Source organism: Malurus melanocephalus, unplaced genomic scaffold, assembly GCF_030028575.1.
Source record: "Malurus melanocephalus ecotype Western Australia unplaced genomic scaffold, MMel_1.1 scaffold_1, whole genome shotgun sequence".
Lineage (NCBI taxonomy): Eukaryota > Metazoa > Chordata > Aves > Passeriformes > Maluridae > Malurus > Malurus melanocephalus.
In genome coordinates, this window is record NW_026623233.1 from 2,622,867 (window position 1) to 2,640,464 (window position 17,598).

The following is a 17,598-nucleotide window of genomic DNA, read 5'->3' on the forward strand; positions in this document are numbered from 1 at the left end:
GCAACATGGCCTAGTGAAAGGTGTTCCTGTCTGCAGCAGGGTGATTGAACTACGTGATCTTCAAGATCCCTTCCAACTCAAACCATTCTATGTTTTCTGAAAGCCTCTACTGGACATCACAAGTGATGCACCCACACATGCTGCCCGGCCTCGTCTTCTCATGGGTTTGTGGGGGTGCGGTGACAATAAATCACCTTAAAACCTCTTGTGTCCAGACGGTCTCCGGTCTCCTCATGTGTTTGTGGGCAGCGGAAAGGGCCAGGCCCCTGAGCAGAGCGGCTGGAGCTGRGTCCCTCTGCAGGCACAGCTCTGCCTCCCGGCGCCCGAGGGTAGCGCACCCCTGTGCCTGCCTGGCCAACCTCCCTCCGGCCCGGCAATCCCACAGCGACCGTAGTGGTCTGGCGGGCCCGAGCAAGGCAAACAGCGCTGCGAATTCAGACATTCCTTGGCCCACGGCGGACACATTCCCGCGCCCAGCCCGGAGCTCCCTCAGAGCGGGTGCGACGCACGCACAGGGGGCGGGCTCGGCTGGCAGCGGGGCGGGGCGGGGCGGGCGCGGTGCTGCCCCTCACGCCCTCTGCCGGTCACCGGCAGCGCTGTCGCCGCGGCTCGCCGGGGGGCTGTGCTGGGAGCGGGGTACCCGCCGCGGCCCGGCGGCTCCCGGTGCTTTTTTTCTTGTGGGGAGGAGGTGGGCAAGAAGCCCTGTACCTTCGCCAGAGCGCTGTGCGGCGTTGGAGCGCCAAACCCGCTTAGCGAGCCACGGCGCTCGGCTCAAGAGAGCAGCCGGCTGACGCTGAGGGTGCTGCGGACCACCAGAGCCACCGGCTTTCACACTGCTCGCTTGCTCACKTAGGCCTTTCTCCCAGATGTGTCTGTTTTTTTCCTGGACTGAACATCTCAATTACTAACCGTACATATGGTTTGAAGCTGTGTGCAGGAAAGCTTTGTTTTCTCACTTCAGGCCCTATCGATACSCCGTGAGCCAATGTTTGTCAGCGATATGGCCGGCTCGCTGTCCCTGACACCATGTTGGTGCATGGCCTTCCCACTCGGAATTCTCTTCCKGMTGATTSTCCTGCYACCTTCTGCTTYGGCTTGTTCACAGATKAGCGTGATTCAGGCTGTCCACGCGTTTTTGTGCTCTGAGAATGGGTGTTGGCTCAAAACCCAAGTGCCATAAGGAAGGACTGTGGGATTACTGCCACCATCAGCTCCTGGAGGTACATGCCAAATGAACTGACCCTCCTGGAGTCCTTTTGCCTGAGGAGGAAGGCCCAGACAATGGCTCTTGGGAAAGCTTTGTCACTATGCTTCAYGCCAGAGTGTATCAGGACCACATAACCCTTGGGACGTGAGATAACCTGGAGTAGAGGCAAAATTTTCAGATGCAGAAGTGCGCAGCTGAGACCGCTGGCCATCAGCAGGAGTCACAGCATTGTGACATGAGTRAGTTGCTGAGGGGCCACACGGAAGCACTGAAGTGCAGTTGTACCCTTYGGAGAGCCACAGCTCTCCATGTTTACCAGAATGGCTGGTCAGTGCAGCAAAGCTGTGGTTATAAAGCCAAGCCCCAAGTGCCCCGTATTCAGGGAATTTAAGTGGGAGATACTTATGAGATTGTGACACTCTCCATGGCTGTCCATGAGGATGAATCTCTGTTAAAGACATAATAGCCCTAATCAACCAGTGATACCCACTGCCTTTCTGAAAACTGAGTGTATCCTCTGATACATGTTTAAATTCATCAAAAACTGTGCAGGTTCATATTTACCAAAGCTTCCTGCACTACAAAACAATGGTGCTAGTCATATGTAACACACGTGACTTTGCACTGAACTGCACACTGGCAGTAAAGTACCCTGGATAGTGCAGGGTAATTACTCATGCATCCTGACACCCACCTGCTGGAGTCCCAGCTGGTTTTCTTAGYGAACCATTGGCAACGTTGGGTGTATACCTCTCCCTGGAAGTTCAGCTAAAGGCAAGAAAATTCAGTGTTTAACCTACCTCTTTCCTTTTCTGTGAACACCAGAATTGTGACTTRGCTGCAAAAAGAAGTAAGGCAAGTACAAGGGGCTCACAGCCATGAGGTTCCTTTTACCCTCTTTTGCAGCCTCCTTGCCCATGCCATTGGGGCAATCCCAAAGAAACTGCAGAATCTTAGTGGCAATGCACAAAACCTTTCTAGGACAATTCCAGGTAGACAAAGATTATTTTTATTACTTTTTTTCTTATCCTTCCACATTCTGAAARGTGAATATAAACACAGAGTTGTGGCATATACAGTGAACATATGTATGAGTTAAGCCATGGAAATCACAGCTAACCTAAAAACCTGCAAATACTTGATGTGGTCACAACCAATCTATGCGCCAAGTTTTGCTTTCCAAACATTAGGGAACATTAGTAGGGTAGAAACAGCATCCCCAGCTGCCAGAGAGGGAACCCTCATCCTGGGCTGCAGGAGTATTTGAATGCAGGAGAAGAAGAAATGCCTCMATTTTTAAATACTAATAGAATTCAAGATTACTGGCATTAAAACAGAATTGATAGGAAGGGTGGTTAGGATTCCTCCCACTGGGTAAAATGAGATATTTTTGAAACCCTTTGTTGGAGATAACCCACAGAGCAAAGTGGTCCAGCTGCTATCTCCATGGCAGCAGCTAACATAGGGCAGTCTTGGTGGGCAATAACTCCAGTAGAGACAGAAGGATTATATTACAAACCACAAAAACTTTTAGAAAATTTCCTTTCAATAGTGTGTGGCTTTCCAGAGTCTGAATCATGAGACATCCATAAATGACCTGAAAGCAGTGACCTCAGTATACCACAGTTTCCATTCTATAGGAAGCATTATGTACAAACCCCACCCTAATACCTGGAAAGTAGTTCCAATTAGGCAGTATAAAAATGATGGACAAGAAATTGTGAACTGAGGGTGATCAGCTGTTTTTGCATCTTTGTTGGGTGCAAACTAAACATTTTTTTGCTGTTTTTGCGTCTTTGTTCGCCAAACTAAACATTCACTGAAACCCTAGTGCTTGGCATCAGTATGAATTTGCAGAACAGAAGGCCTGAGTTCTGAAATGACYTGAAATCTACATTTAATGGATTCAGCCCCTCACAACATGCAAATGGCAGCCATTAAAAAAGTGCCTACAAGGGTGTTAATCACCGTTATCTATTGTAAGAGCACATTTCTTTACAAGTGAGTGACCTGGTCATTATCTTGAGCAATAAGACAGGTTCTGTGGCCTCCAGCTATATGCAGTCAAGCTTTTCTGTATTATCAAAATCTTGCCTTTTTTTTTTTTTTTTTTTTTTGAGTGACCCAGTTTCAGCAGAAGCATCAGAGAAACCGGCTGTCCCCAGAGTTTTCAGACATTTAACCCTGTGTGGTATTTTGCTCTGTGCACGGGGTTTGAGAGCAAGTTTTCTTTTAATGTTTGAGTGAATAAAAATACCAAATTTAATTTTCATTCTCTGTGCTGAGGAGAAAAGCTGTAAAATTTTTTTTGGCTTCTAAAATTCACATAATAGAGCATGTTAACATAGTATCATTCAATCATTAATGTTGGAAAAGGCCTCCAAGATCTTTGAGTCCAATATGTGAGCATCCAGACTTTTGTCTGAAACTGACATCAACTCATTCTGAGGTCCAGGCCAGGCCTGCAGCATTCTTTGGCCTGCAGCCAAAGAAATAATTTCAGAACCTTGTAGCAGTGACATATTATTGCTTGTTTTTACTCTAGCAGGCTGCATCTATAAAATAATCCTCAAATTACTATCCTAAGATTTCAACTGAGATATTTAACTGGAAAACTTTAACTTCATCAACATTGAGAATTTAGGAGGTAGATTTAGCAGGGCCTGTTGTGCTAGGACAAGGGGTAATGGTTTTAAGCTAAAGGAGGATAAATTCAGATTAGAGATAAGGTAGAAGATTTTTACAATGAGCTTGGTGAAACACAGTGACATTTGTCCCGAGAGGTGGYGGATGYCCCRTCCCTGGAAACATTCAAGGGCAAGTTGAATGCGTCTCCAAGCAGCCTGATCTATTTGAAGATGTCCTTGCTCCCCTTGCAGGGGCATTGGACAGAACAAGCTTTAAAAGTCTCTTCCAACCCAAATTATTCTATGATSGTTTCCCTTAAGGAAATGTGTCATGGATGGTCATTGCAAGGGATCAGTCCTGCAATTGCATCTGTGGTCTAAARCACTTGACCACATTATTTGAAGAGGCATCTTTCTTTTTAATTTATAAGAAAAATATTTTCTTTCAYGCCTTTCATGGGAGTAGAAAGTTTCTCAGTCAAGATCAGCTCCTTTTAAGTTCAAATGATTGGCACAGAAATCACAAACTGCATGCTGGAGTCTTTTTCTCATAATTCCATGGCCAGGTTGTTACATCAAGAAGGCTGAACTAAGGTTAGTAGACTTTTTAAGTGTATTTAATCTTTATGTTTACCTATTATAGGACAAGTTTCCCAACTAATGTTAATTGGTTTCATTTTATAAGTCAGCTGATAATTTTTTCCCAGTGACGATTTCACAAAAAGGCAGCCTGTCCTAAAACCAAGCTGGTATCTGTAGCTACTTGCTTACTTTTAATGGTGTTAAATCACTGATCCTTGGTTCAGCCATCCAGGTGTTGTCTGAGCAATGCAAACAATTTTCTGAGTGCTACAGACATGAATGCGTCTCCTAAAAGTTGTGTGTCTAGCATTGCACAGAGATTAAATCACTTACCACAGGAGCTGAGTAACAGCATTTTTGTGGTACCTAAACCAGACTTTATCCCCAATACCAATCTGCCAGAGTGGACTGATATGAAAAAGTTTGTGATTAGTCAAAGCTTGAAAGCAGAAGCTCCTCTATCCAGTCTGCTTTAAACTTGCTTTAATAGACAAGGAGCTTTAATAGACAAGGAGCCCTTTTTCATTGGGACTTTTTGCTTTTTTTTTGTTTGCTCAACAGCACTGAATTAATCAGAAAGAGTATTTGTAAAAGGCTGTGTTAATGTGGACTTCCTCTTCTTGCTTTCCAGTAACTGAGCATGATTTCTAAGATGTTATGTAAACAAAGGCTTATACTGGCTTTGGGGTTAAATCTTCCTATTGCAGCATAATTCATCAGACTGCAGTGAATGGCCAGAGAAAGCTATTAGTTGGGAGTACATGGGTATACTTTCTCAGGATGATGATGCTGCTTATCTAAAAGAAGATGTTTGCCATCAGTTTACAAATCCCTGTAATTCCAAAAGTTAATTCCTAAGAAAGGCTTAGGCAGATTAATACTAGCATGAGGACAAGAGCCACCAAGGCTCCTGTATACTACAAAAYACATTTTATACACATTCTAGAGATCTGCAATTGCTTTCATTCTTCACTGTCACATGTACTGTTCCTAAGCTCTCCAGATTTGAGTGCTAGGTGCTCTGTCAGCCATGAAATTGCAGGCCAGCTAAATTCTGTGTAACTTRCTTTTTTGGTTTGTTTTATGAATTTGAATCCCTAAAGTAAGTGTTCATTCTCATTTTATGAGTAGCTGATTTCATGTTSAATTCTGCACAAAAACAGTATTTTCTGAAACTCCAATCATATTTTGATTGCTAATCTTCCCTCTCTCTGTTAAATCACCTGCCTCTTTCTTTCCCTTTCTGTTTCACTCTTCTTTGCTTGCATTTTCCTKCCTGTCTCAGAGTTTTGTTCTCAGTGACTTACTGAAGTTACTTCTTCTTACCCCTCATGACTTTTTTTGTCATTGTTCCTCTGTCCAGTGTTGCTCTTCTACTATGCCTCCAGTGGTTTGTCCTTTGCTGCTCATATGCTTGTGTGATCTTCAAATTGCACTGGTTATTTAGACAAGAAAAAAAATCTCAGGTCTCTTAAGGTATCATAGTGAACATCACAATAAGAATAATGTAAAAAAACTGGAATTCATTGTCAGATTTTCTAGGAACATGATTTGCAAACAGAATAATGCGGAGATCAGGTGGTATGGACTTCTGATAGTTTTCTTTGAATGTCTAGTTTTTCATTTAATTTAAACCAAGAAGTTTTTACAGGATGTCCTTAAGCAGTTACATTGAACACCAGAGCTCAGCCTTTTCAGACTGTGATTAAAGAGTAATCCTGCAAGATGCTGAGTACGTTCCTAAATTCCTTCTAATTTCCATAATCAGATTCCTGTAAGACTTACTTTTCAGGCTAAAAGCCTATATTGTCTTTTCAAACTCAGGTTAGTTTTRGTTATGTCTGCTCCAGAGTACTTCGTATTTGCTGCCACTAATATGAAKTTTCACCTGCGGAACAGATTTTCTTGAGCACTTCTGGGCCTCTGAAAAGCAAGGAATTGTTTGTTTCAGAAGCAGCTTTTTCTGACCGTTAGTAATTCATGTCAAAGCTTGTGAAATTTGTGGCTCAGACTCCTYCTGACACAGAGTATGGGTGATGTCAGTTCATTCTTCAAGTGGATTGACAACCAGCATTTCAAAAGCAAGAGCAGCACCTGACAGCAGGTTCTGAGGCCTGGCCTGAGTTTGGCAGCTAGAAGGGTGCTGGAAGCACTGAAGATGCCACCRGCTTTGGTGAATGTTGGTATTGGCTTTTAACATCACCAGGATCATTTGGGAATTCTGGACTAGTAGCACACAAGGCAATGTTTACTATTTACAGCCRCAGAATATAAGTCTCAGAATTCCTGGGTTATCACTGGAAATGAGTTATTTATAGAGAGATGTCCTGGTGGATACAAACATTTCTGAGAAATAGCAGAGAGAAGATAAAGTATTCAGGCTCTCGTGACTAATCCCATTGATAGGCTCATGGGGTATGCTTTCATKGTCTGCGCTCACAGAAAGATAGGATGAACTGGCATGTGCTCAGTGCCTTCCYGCCAGAGGGATATCATACCAGAGAGTTTGAAACCCTTACGTTAAAAAGCATAGTTACTTCAACAATCCCTAGCATAGGTTAAAATATTTAAATCTATACTTAACCAGGGCAAATATGGTGTGTAATGTTGGCCATGATCTTTGTGCTCTATAGTGTGGTTTAGCTCTAAAACAATGTTATTAAAAAGCATCATTTAGGTGCTTTTGGTAAAGGTATTATTGATGCAGCATTGTATTGTAGCAGGCAAAATTCAATTAAATGAACACTGAATTTAGATATCTCCAAAAAACAAAAATCCAACCTGTCCCTTGAATGAACCAACAGCAATGGATGAATGTCCCTGAAGAGTCACAGCTGAACGCAAAGTGCTCCTTGGGCAGATGAAGTCACTGGTTTGCTATGTTTATGCTGTAGCCCTGCCCCACATTTCTCACAGGCATCTGAAGCCTGTTTTATCAGAAGGAGCTTTGGCATCCAGCACAATGGCAYGTTTATGTTAAAAAGAAAGGGTCCCACTACAAGCAGCAGGAAAAGGGATGCCRGTAGGAGCTTCCTGCGCCCCAGGCTGGAGTGGGCAGAGGGGGAAATGAGACATTGTGGCTCACACTGCCAACCAGAAACTGTAGCTCTCAGGGATTAACACACATAGGCCAGTGATAATTTTACGCATCCCCCCAGCTAGGAAAAAGCTGATATGTGGATTTTGAGCACAGCCCTTATAACTAATTCTTAGAAGAAAGCTTGTAGGTTGTTCTTAGTGCTCCCAGAATTGTAGCAGCCAGTCAAAGCTTCTGAAAACCAAGGTTTCCAGAGCATAGAGTCTGCACTGAGCCCGACTCTGGGACACATTTTTGTTCAAAAGTCCCTGGAGACTCTGCAGTGACCACTCAAATTTCCCAGTTCCCACCTGAGCGTGCTGGAGGAGGTGACAGAATTGTCCATGCTAAGCCGTGCTTTGTGCTGCATGGGAGGTGACACCCAGCATCCAGCCCAGCTTTCCTCATGCTGACCCACTGAGGGTGGCACCAAACAGGCCATGGTCCAGACATGTCTGAGAACTGCCACAGCCATGCCATAGGCAAGTGCAGCCAGGATGGRTGCATGGGGGTGAAGTACAGCAAATTATTTTACTTCCCAGCATAGGCAGTAGAGTGGGGTTAAGGATGCATGGTTGCTGCTGGCACTCCATCAGTGGAGACCCAATGTCCACAGTGCTGCAAAAGGATGTAGCTCCCATCTGAGTCATTGCCCTCGAGGAGGRCTCTGCCAAAGCTGGTGTGRTTAGATGTGGTCATGGTGGGCCCCYCTCTGCTGTTTTGCCTTCTGTATCATCTATCTCCTTTTAAATTTGATTTTTATTAAGTTCACTCTGGCTTCTATTTTAAGCACTTCCTCCTACATTGTTTATCCTTTTTTTCACATTTGACAAAATTACTTGTTAGGAAAGTATTTATTATCATGATGTCAATCAGCACTATTTTTTTTTTATTTTTATATTCTCCTACAATCTGCCTCTTTTTTCCTTTCATTCCCTCACTTTCTTTCTTTCTTCCTTTTTTTTCCCTTGCTGTCCCAGTTTTTCCCTCTTTGCCTTGCATGACACCATTTCTCTTATGTCTGTGCTCTGTTGGCAACAGCAAGGCAGCATCACACACCCAGGGGACCCCTGCATCCCTGAGTCTGGCTTCAGAGTATGAACAAAACCCAGTGGTTCAGWAGATCTATTGTAAAGCCTTCAGTGGCTTCCATWGTACTAATCTGTAATGTATTCATTRTCATAACTTTCTRTGAATTTCTAGTACCTTTATTTTACAAATGGGTAACCGTCATAAGGAAAAATTATGTGTGAGCTCTTACACATACTTGGAATACTAAAGCTCAGATGTGRGGTCCACTGAAATAAATTATTCTGAAAGTTGCCTGCAGACCAATGAAGCTTTTCAGTAGGACTTCTAAAAGTCAAGTAAGTGGATGGGCCRTATCATAATTTGGATAAATCATTAGATATCTGCCTTTAAGTGTTTTCAAATTTCCTCCAAGATCTAGTCCCTTTTTTTTGTCCAGGGATAGCTGCTGGGTATACTTTCACAGATAGATGAAATATCTCCATATTGGCCAGTTTTATTCCCATACCTTTAAACTGTTCAGCAATAACACCAATATTTCMAGTCTCTTCCCCAACATGTGAATGCTTTATTTCCAGTTTTTGCAAGCACTTCTGTTATGCAAGGGATTTCCTCCCCGCACTCAATTTCAATCTGCTGGCAGCTGCAATGCACCTACATAGCTGTGGGTACAAAGAATGCCTCTAGTTCTCAGTTTCTCACATGCTACCTCACCTACTTGCAGTGTTGTTCCTGAGGCCGTGGGGGGCAAACTGGGTGAGCAATACAAGCTTTTCTCATCAACTGATCTCAGTATCTGGTAGTATTTTAGTAATGTTAATTCAAAGCAAGATCTATTTCTTTACCTTTCTCCATTTATATTATAMTGGGGACATGTATTCAGCTGCTGAAAATCAACCTGCACGTGAAGTTACCTTGGACAGTCAGAATGTATGTGCTTCTTCAAAATATCATCCTGGGAATTAACCTCACACTTGGTTTTTCCCACATGCAACACCAGAGGTAGGCGGTGATGTGACATCCTGTGAACTGGACATTAATGCTGTATGCTGAACTCCATTCCCAGTTTTGAGCCAGTATTTACTTGATTTGCAATTCTGAGATGAGATTCACTTACATTTTCTTGTTTATCATGATTTTGGTACMGTAATTGAGATTTTGGCACAGTAATTAAGAACCAGCACACACCAAAGCACCCAGCTAATTAGTGAATCCTCTTAAGTGGGGAAAACAGAGCAAATTTCTGAGCAGTGGRAAGGGTAACAGGTCAGTTGAAAAAAATGTTTTTATGAGCTGATAATGGATTTGACAATACAGATTCTAGGCAAGAATGAAAGGAATCCCAGTACARTTTGGAAAAAGGTGCATTTTTCACAGAGAATATCTCTTCTGGGAACCCTTAATTTAATGTACATTGGTTTCCTATTTTAAGAAAACAATTTGCCACTAACACTATGCCAGCCAGACTTACTTTTTTCAAGCAAAAACTCTTTGTCCTAAAGTATTTAATGGCCTAAAGAGGACGAAATTGGCTGTGACATTTCAGGTTTTCCGTTCTAAGTAGAAAATGGTCCAAGGTCTAAAAATATCCCTGAAAAACACCCTCCTTTTCATCATTGTAATATACCATAAGCCATGTGACAACATAGACATTTCTTCCTGAGCCTAGAATTGCTTTTAATCAGCTAAATCTGCAACTGAGACTGTCTTCACATAAAACTGCTGACTCAAATAAAAATTGTGTTTATCTGACTAATTTGATGACCTACTCTGCACTACAATGTCTCCAGTTCATCCTGCTTCCTTTACCTGAACACAAATGATGGTTGCATATTCATCTGGGGGGAAAGTATCAGCAAACTTTTTGCTGTGGGGCTCTTTTCCTGTTAGGCACTGTTCAGCTCCTTCCTCTATTTGATCATCCATGCTAGAGGAATATTGAAAGTATATTCATATATTTTTTTTCGTCTGTGGCCACGAGTGAACAGTTGAGGTGGATGGTACATGTAAATAAGATTAAGAAAATGCATCCTGGGATAGATTAATGCCAAGGAGTRTGTTATGGAGGTCAAATATGGGGGTCTTAGCATTGTGCCAAAATACCCAGCAGAGCTCAAAGGTAGTCTTGGTATTCAGATTATCCCCCCAGCAGTGAATTCAGACGTGAGTGATTCACAAGGTACTTGTTTATTGTCAACTCAGAAAAAATAAAGCGAGACTGGTTTATGCGTAGTCTGAGGCCAGTGTGGAGACATTCCTAGACAGGGTGGAGCCCACAAGGCAAGCGGTGCTGTCACTGGGGAGGGAGCAGGTCCCAGTCTGCACTGAAGCTGGAGACAGAGTTTTGTGATATGATCTATTCAGTGGTGAAATTTGTTTAGGAGGTTTTTGCCCCTTATCTCGCTACCTCAAAGTCTTGGCCATTCACACCTGCCTGCATTGTGCTGTTAAAATGAGTATGGGGGCAGGCTATAGAGTAGGTCTCTAAAGCAATTTAGATTAAAAATAGCCTTCCAAAATAGTTTTGCATTTTTGAGTTTTAAACAAAAACAAGCATTTTAGCTGCTTGATTTTACAGACAATTCCTAAGTACCTATAAAAGTACAATTGACATGGTAACAAACTGACCTACTGAAAGATAACTTAGCTTCTCAGATTCTAAAAAAAAAAAACATGGAGATATACACAAAGAAACTGTGCCTTCTTGCTGCTGAAGTAAAAACACAGGGTGGGGTCTACTTTCCTCCAATACCAAAATTATCATGAATACAAACATCCACTACATTTTAATGAATCAAGCAGCCCTGGGGGATCAAGGTCAGACAGGCTCAGTGCATTGAAAGCAATGGAAGTTTTGCCTCTCCTTTGTTCTGAGAGAAAAGAAGGCTCATGGGTGACCTGATCACTCTACAACTCCCTTAAAAGACAGTGTAGCCAGGTGGGGGATGGTCTCTTCTCCCAGGMAACCAGTGACAGGRCAAGAGGAAACTGGCCTCAAACTGTGCCAGGGGAGGTGTCCACAGGCTGGACATCAAGAGGAAATTCTTCACGGAAAGGGTTTTCAGGTATTGGAATGGGCTACCCACGGAGAGGGTGGAGTCACCATCCTTGAAGGTGTTCAGGGAACAAGCTCAGTGCCATGGTCTASTTGACAAAGTGATTAGCAGTCAAAGGTTGGACTTGATTRTCTCAGAGGTCTTTTCCAACTAAAATGATTCCATGATTCTGAAAGACTTTTTTTCCTATCTTTGGAGAAGGACTGGGAGTGTTAATATAGACTAGTATTTGAACRTAGATTGTATTTTGGATCATGTGATTATTGAGAGACTGGGAAAGGATGCCATAAATTCCATCTAGATAAGCCCTCTGTCCTGAGATGGGCTCACTCATACCTACAGTCTTCCTGGCATATTTGCCTAAACTTTTTTTGACAAAACTTCATTTTGCAAACCACACATCTCCTAAAGTAATCTATTCCAGTATTTAGCTGGAGAATTTCCTCACCATCCAGTCTGTGTTTGGCACACCACCAATGTTTCATAGCCACACATCAGTACAGATGAATATAATTCCCAGTGGAAATATCAGTGGCAGCAGCACAGAAACTTGCCATGTGTCTGATGATGTTTGTTCCTTTTTCTTTTAGACAAGAAAAGTAGAAGTAAAATCAACCAAATAATTTACTGAATATAGTTAGAAAATACAGCTGGGGTTGTTGGCATTTCTGTGTATATATTAACTCAAAAAGAATTGAAGAATCAGTAATTTTCTGTTAAAGTTCTAGCTCCTTGCCAGAGAACATTGATAGTTTACTAGTGCAACAAGTTTACTAGTGGCATAAACACATGGATTGATCTTTTCTTTCCTTACAACTACAATACAATATAATCTAATATTATTGTAGGTCCTGAGGGAAGAGATGGCAGTTCTATTGATTGTACCTTTAAAACTGAAACCTACCAATATTGTAAAGAACATACATTAGAAACCAAACTGGAAACAATATCTAAGAAACAGGCTATTAAACTGCCTTCATTGAAACACCACTTGAGAGTACTTTACAGCATCATAAAGAGTCAAATGGTAGATTCTTGTAGCAATGAAAAAATTACCAGTGGTGAGATAAGCTGCTGTTTCAGAAGTGACTGGAGAGGAAATGAAAGTGCTCTGGAGTTTCTATRTAGTCAGACAACACAGCAAGGTCAAGCCCAAGGGAAGATGTATGGGAAAAATTAGACTGCTAGAACAAGCTGGGATAGTAACAGCCACCAGCAAGATGACCTGGTTTGTTGGCTTTTTGTCTTGTCTTGAAACGGCCAAGATTTTTTTTTTAATTTAAATTTTTTTCTTCTTTCTCTGAATCCATGAATATTTAAAAAAATGCAGGACATTYAAAAGAGCAAAACTAAATTAGTTAGATTCCTGCAGCATTTCTTTAAAAGTGTAAAAACTTTTTGAGGACCTCTTTCAAGGGATCATCTGTTTGTCAACCCTGTTAGCTCATTCCTCCCAACCTCTAAATTTATTTTATAATATTGTCCTTATTGCAGCATTTGGGATACTTGTTTCTTTTTTTCTTAGGTGAAGTTTGGTTATATGTGCCAGAGTTAGCAACTGTGGTTATTATGGCCATTACAGTGGGTTAAGAGAAACAGTTTTTAGGGAGCATGTCATCTCCCAGYCAATCTCGGAGATGCCTTGGAAAAAGGCTGTCTTTGTCTTTATTGATTATAAACAGAGCCTGAAGTGATCGGTTTGGATGTAGATTTCTASATCAGATGAATCATACCCTGAAAGTTGCACTGAGTATTCCTGGTTACTGAGAGCCCCGATTCTGACATCAGTTTTGTAACAACTTGTACAAGTTATTTCCGTCTTTTGCAATACCTTTGGATTCAGTGAAGTGTCAGATGAAGAAGCAAACACTTGCAGACTTTTTGGCTCTGCCTAAGTTAGGAACTAAAGAGTACACCTTCCCCACAGGCAAACATGTTGCAACATAAAATGCAAATAGCTTGAAAGAAAAACAGAAGCAATAAAAGAACTGSTCTTTATGTGCCCTGGAGGAAGAGGAGAAACTGGCAAGACATTTGTAAGACAATTCAGGGAAGAGTCATTTGACACAACCATGATGACACTCATTGGTTTTAAAAGTCTTGACTTGTCACGAAACATACTTTGCTACAGATATAATAAACTACAAAAAAGCCTAATACCGACAAGGAAAGAAATTCACATTTAATACATGTTACTTCACATTTTTCTTACAGGACAGTTCATTCAGAGTCAGCTCTTTTACATAGTAAATATTTTACATCCACAAAAAATAAATTAATCAATAATGCTTGTATGTGTAAAAGAGGACAACTGGCAAAATTTAATCACAGTTGCTGCTCAACAGCAACTTTATGTCAAAGACAAAGCTCTGGTAATATGTGACAACTAAGATAGTGACTCAGCTGGTTCATATAAGAAAATATCTTGGCTACTATAGAATAAAATTTAATTCTGCAGTTCCTTAACTAAACAACCACTCATGCTGCTGTCCTTATTTCTTGTTCTGAAATTGCACAGAGGGATTCGTCCTGTCAGGATTTTGTGGTCGTGTCTGCAGTCATGGGAAATCTGTATGAGAGAGAAAACGTCCCACTTAGCAGCAGGAGAATGACAGCCACAATCCCAACAGGAATGGCAGCRCCAGCTTCCTGTGCTGCTGGACTGGAGGGCATGTAATAAGAAGGAGGAAAAGCAATGCTCTGGTTGTGAGTTACTGAATAGAAATTCCAGCTCACGGGAATCAGGACACACAGACCAGCAAATATGTAGCAGAGGCCACCCACCAGGAAGAAAGGGGCAATGAGAGTTTTGTGAGTGATTCCCATATACACATTTCTCAGAGCAAATATTGTAGCAGCCAGTCCCAGCAAGCCGATGAACATGGCGATCAAGAGGAGACCCTGAGCRGCATAAATTTCATGGGGGATGAAGGAGTCAGAGCCACTGAATTTATGGCAGAACTGTTCTCTATAGCCAGGTGAGACGTGAAGGTAGCTTATGAAGCAGACTTTCCAGATCCCCACCCAGGCAATGCCAGAGGAGATGATGGTGGTGTTGTTCACATGCCACACTCTCCATTCCACAATTCCCATTGAAACGGTGCACAGGATCCAGCCTACCGTGCCCAGAGCGAAAGCAGCAAGCTGGAGGTGTGAGGTGCTGACCAGGGAGTTCATCCTCTGGAGGTCTCCTGCTCTGCCACAGACACACATGCCATGTGAAGAGAGTGCAAATCAGGCCACAGAGTCTGAAAGTCTGACAAGAACCGCTGAACTTTGACCATTTTCAAATTAATTACCCATGAATGCGTTAGCAGAAATATTTCAATTAATCAGAAATGTAACAATGTGCAGGGGCTGGAGCCTGGATGTACTGTCATTGCTTTCCCACCCTCAAACTTTACCCAAGATTTTTTTTTAGTATTTTACCTTGGCAAATCCTACTTGTTTATAACTGCCCAGTTTGAATCATCCTAAAACTGTGCTGGAAAAGACTTTAGTCATTTAGCCTAGCAAAAGATTTAAGATTTGTTTGGTGTCTGTACATTCTGAGTGCAAACTAGTGGCTCATTGTATTAAAAAAAAAAACAAAACAAAAAAACAAAAGGAAGCAGAAAGAAAAAAAGAAAAAAGAACAACAAATCAACACTTAATTTCCAATGTCTTTTGTACAATTTTTTGTATATTTATAGGAATGATCTGTGATCAATGAAGATATGGCCTCAAATTTGTTATGTAGATGTGACAGGTTCTAGGGATCTGTATATTTTGTAAGTTTTCTAAAATACCTTTTCTACTGCTCCTATTTCTTTCAAGACTGKCAAAATAGTTGACTCTAATAAGATATATCTGCCACAATGTTTTGTTACTAAAGYAACAATTTTTCTACTTACTGATCTTAAGCTAAACAGATTCAGTTGGTGATACAATCTAGTTGCAAAAATCCACCTGTRGAAATCTTAAAAAATAAGTATCTTCATAACAATATGACCTTAAGCAGACAGTGTCCCTCTTCATACCAGTGCCCACTACACACTTACTTCAYTCCTGAAGGTGATGCCAGCCGTAAGAGGACAGAAGAGAGTGATTTTTTATGCCAGGCAAACATAGCAACATCTGCAATGTTATCATTTTGGCCTCCCAATTCATCTGTGCAACTCCAATAGGATTGATTTCCTGTGGGACATATTAATTTCCATTATTGCARGTGTACATTTAATCCTCTCCAGCATGGAGGAAATTGCTCCAGAAGAGTCTCCTGTATTTTTATCTACTTAAACTGAAATCAATTTATAAACACTTTCTCAATTTGCTGTGTTATTTACAAAGTGATTACAGACMCCCCTTTCCAATTGAACTGTTTTTAGCAGGCATAGAGCACAGTAACCCCACAGGACATTTTGAATGGTTTTCTTTCTGTCCYATTTCCACATGAAAATAGCACTGTTTCTGTTCCTGTCCAGTGATGAAAAGGTGCTGGACAGGAAAGAGTGTGAGCAGAGGATTCCTGCACTGACTCCTTTCAGCTTCTGTTGGAATCAGTGGAGCACATGAAGATACCATTTAGTGCTGATCCCATATGCCTGTAACACTTCTTGTGTACATCATAAACATTCATTTAAACAACTTGATGATATCAAGGTCATAAAAGATACATCAGCAGGTGAATCCTTATCWTCAAGAGCTTTTCAGAGTATGTTATAGGTGTATATCTTCATTGACCGAATGTACCCAACTGTCTGCTCACAGAATTAAATGAGATTAAATGTGATTCTGAGCCCACTATCAAACCTGCRTATGCTGAGATACTTAGAATTGTGTCCAGAATTTAATTACAAAATTAAAAATCMGGGAAAATGCTTTCCCCTTTAAGATTCACCAAAAAACCCACAGAACAAGCAAACACACAGGATGAAAGAATTCAAAGCTTATACAAAATTTCTTAAAACACTGGAGAATARCCAGCTAACAAAGATGGGCTTTAGGTGAGTTGTCAGATGTCTCGACACCCAAAAAATTGCTTATGTAGGAAATGATTCATTTTGGCTCATTTCTCCACACCCTGCCCACTGGAGCTTATTTGATCTAACTGGTATCATTGACTTAGAGAAAAAACAAGATTCAAAGCACTTTGAGATTGATGATGAAATTGAATTAGAGTTCTCATACTTGTCTGTTTTGGCAAATCAARCAGAGAAGCCCATACTTAAATACCTCCTGGTACTGCGATTCAGCATGAAAACAAGGAACAAAACATCAAGATAAAATAGCTGCAAGATTTTTCTTGCCATATGAAAGCATTTCAAAATTAAAACTAAGTTCTAGTTCCTGATTGCAGTCTCCAACGCTATGAATATTAATAAACACATAACGCTATGAATATTAATAAACACATTATGGGTTTTGCTGATATCATTAAAAGACAACAGATATGTATCACTTGCTAGAAGCATTGATTTTCTTCAGAACTACAGTGGCAAGTATTTCCAAAAAGAAAAAAGGCATTTCTCCTGCAGATGCCAAATAAAACGGGGACCGAGCTGCAGAGGGCGTCTTCCTCCAGGATTTCAGCCATCCCAGCGACTCCCTTGCTGTGAAAACTTACGAGGGAAGGAGCGAGAGAAGGAAGGAGTGAGAGAACGAAGGAGGTAGGCAGGCAGGAAGGCAGGAAGGCAGAAAGGCAGGAAGGCAGGAAGAAAGGAAGGCAGGAAGGCAGGAAGGTCGTAGCAGGCTGGGGTTTACAGCAGCGCCTGGGTCAGGGCTTTGTCAGCTTTTGCCTCAGCTGGACTCTGAAAAAAGTCACACATTGAGGGTGACCCTGCACAAGTCTCCATCCACAGGAGGTGGATGAACAGGTGCTGAACTTGGCTCAAACAGCCAGCAGTGCCATTCGTGTAGATTTCAAGGACAGAGGCATCCCTGTTAGAAAGGAAGAATTTGATCTGTCACCAGCCTGACATCCACAGAAAAAAAAACAAACAAAACCAAAACAAAACATTAAATTAAATTAGACCTTTTGGT

At 41.5% G+C, this 17,598-nt stretch overlaps 1 protein-coding gene across 1 annotated transcript; it reads right to left on the bottom strand.

Annotated features, from left to right (window-relative positions):
- Nucleotides 1-14,109: 14,109 nt before the first annotated feature.
- On the bottom strand, nt 14,110-14,754 carry CLDN34 (claudin 34). The gene has a single exon (XM_057386633.1). The coding sequence runs from the start codon at nt 14,752-14,754 to the stop codon at nt 14,110-14,112; it is 645 nt and encodes a 214-aa protein (XP_057242616.1).
- Nucleotides 14,755-17,598: the final 2,844 nt, after the last annotated feature.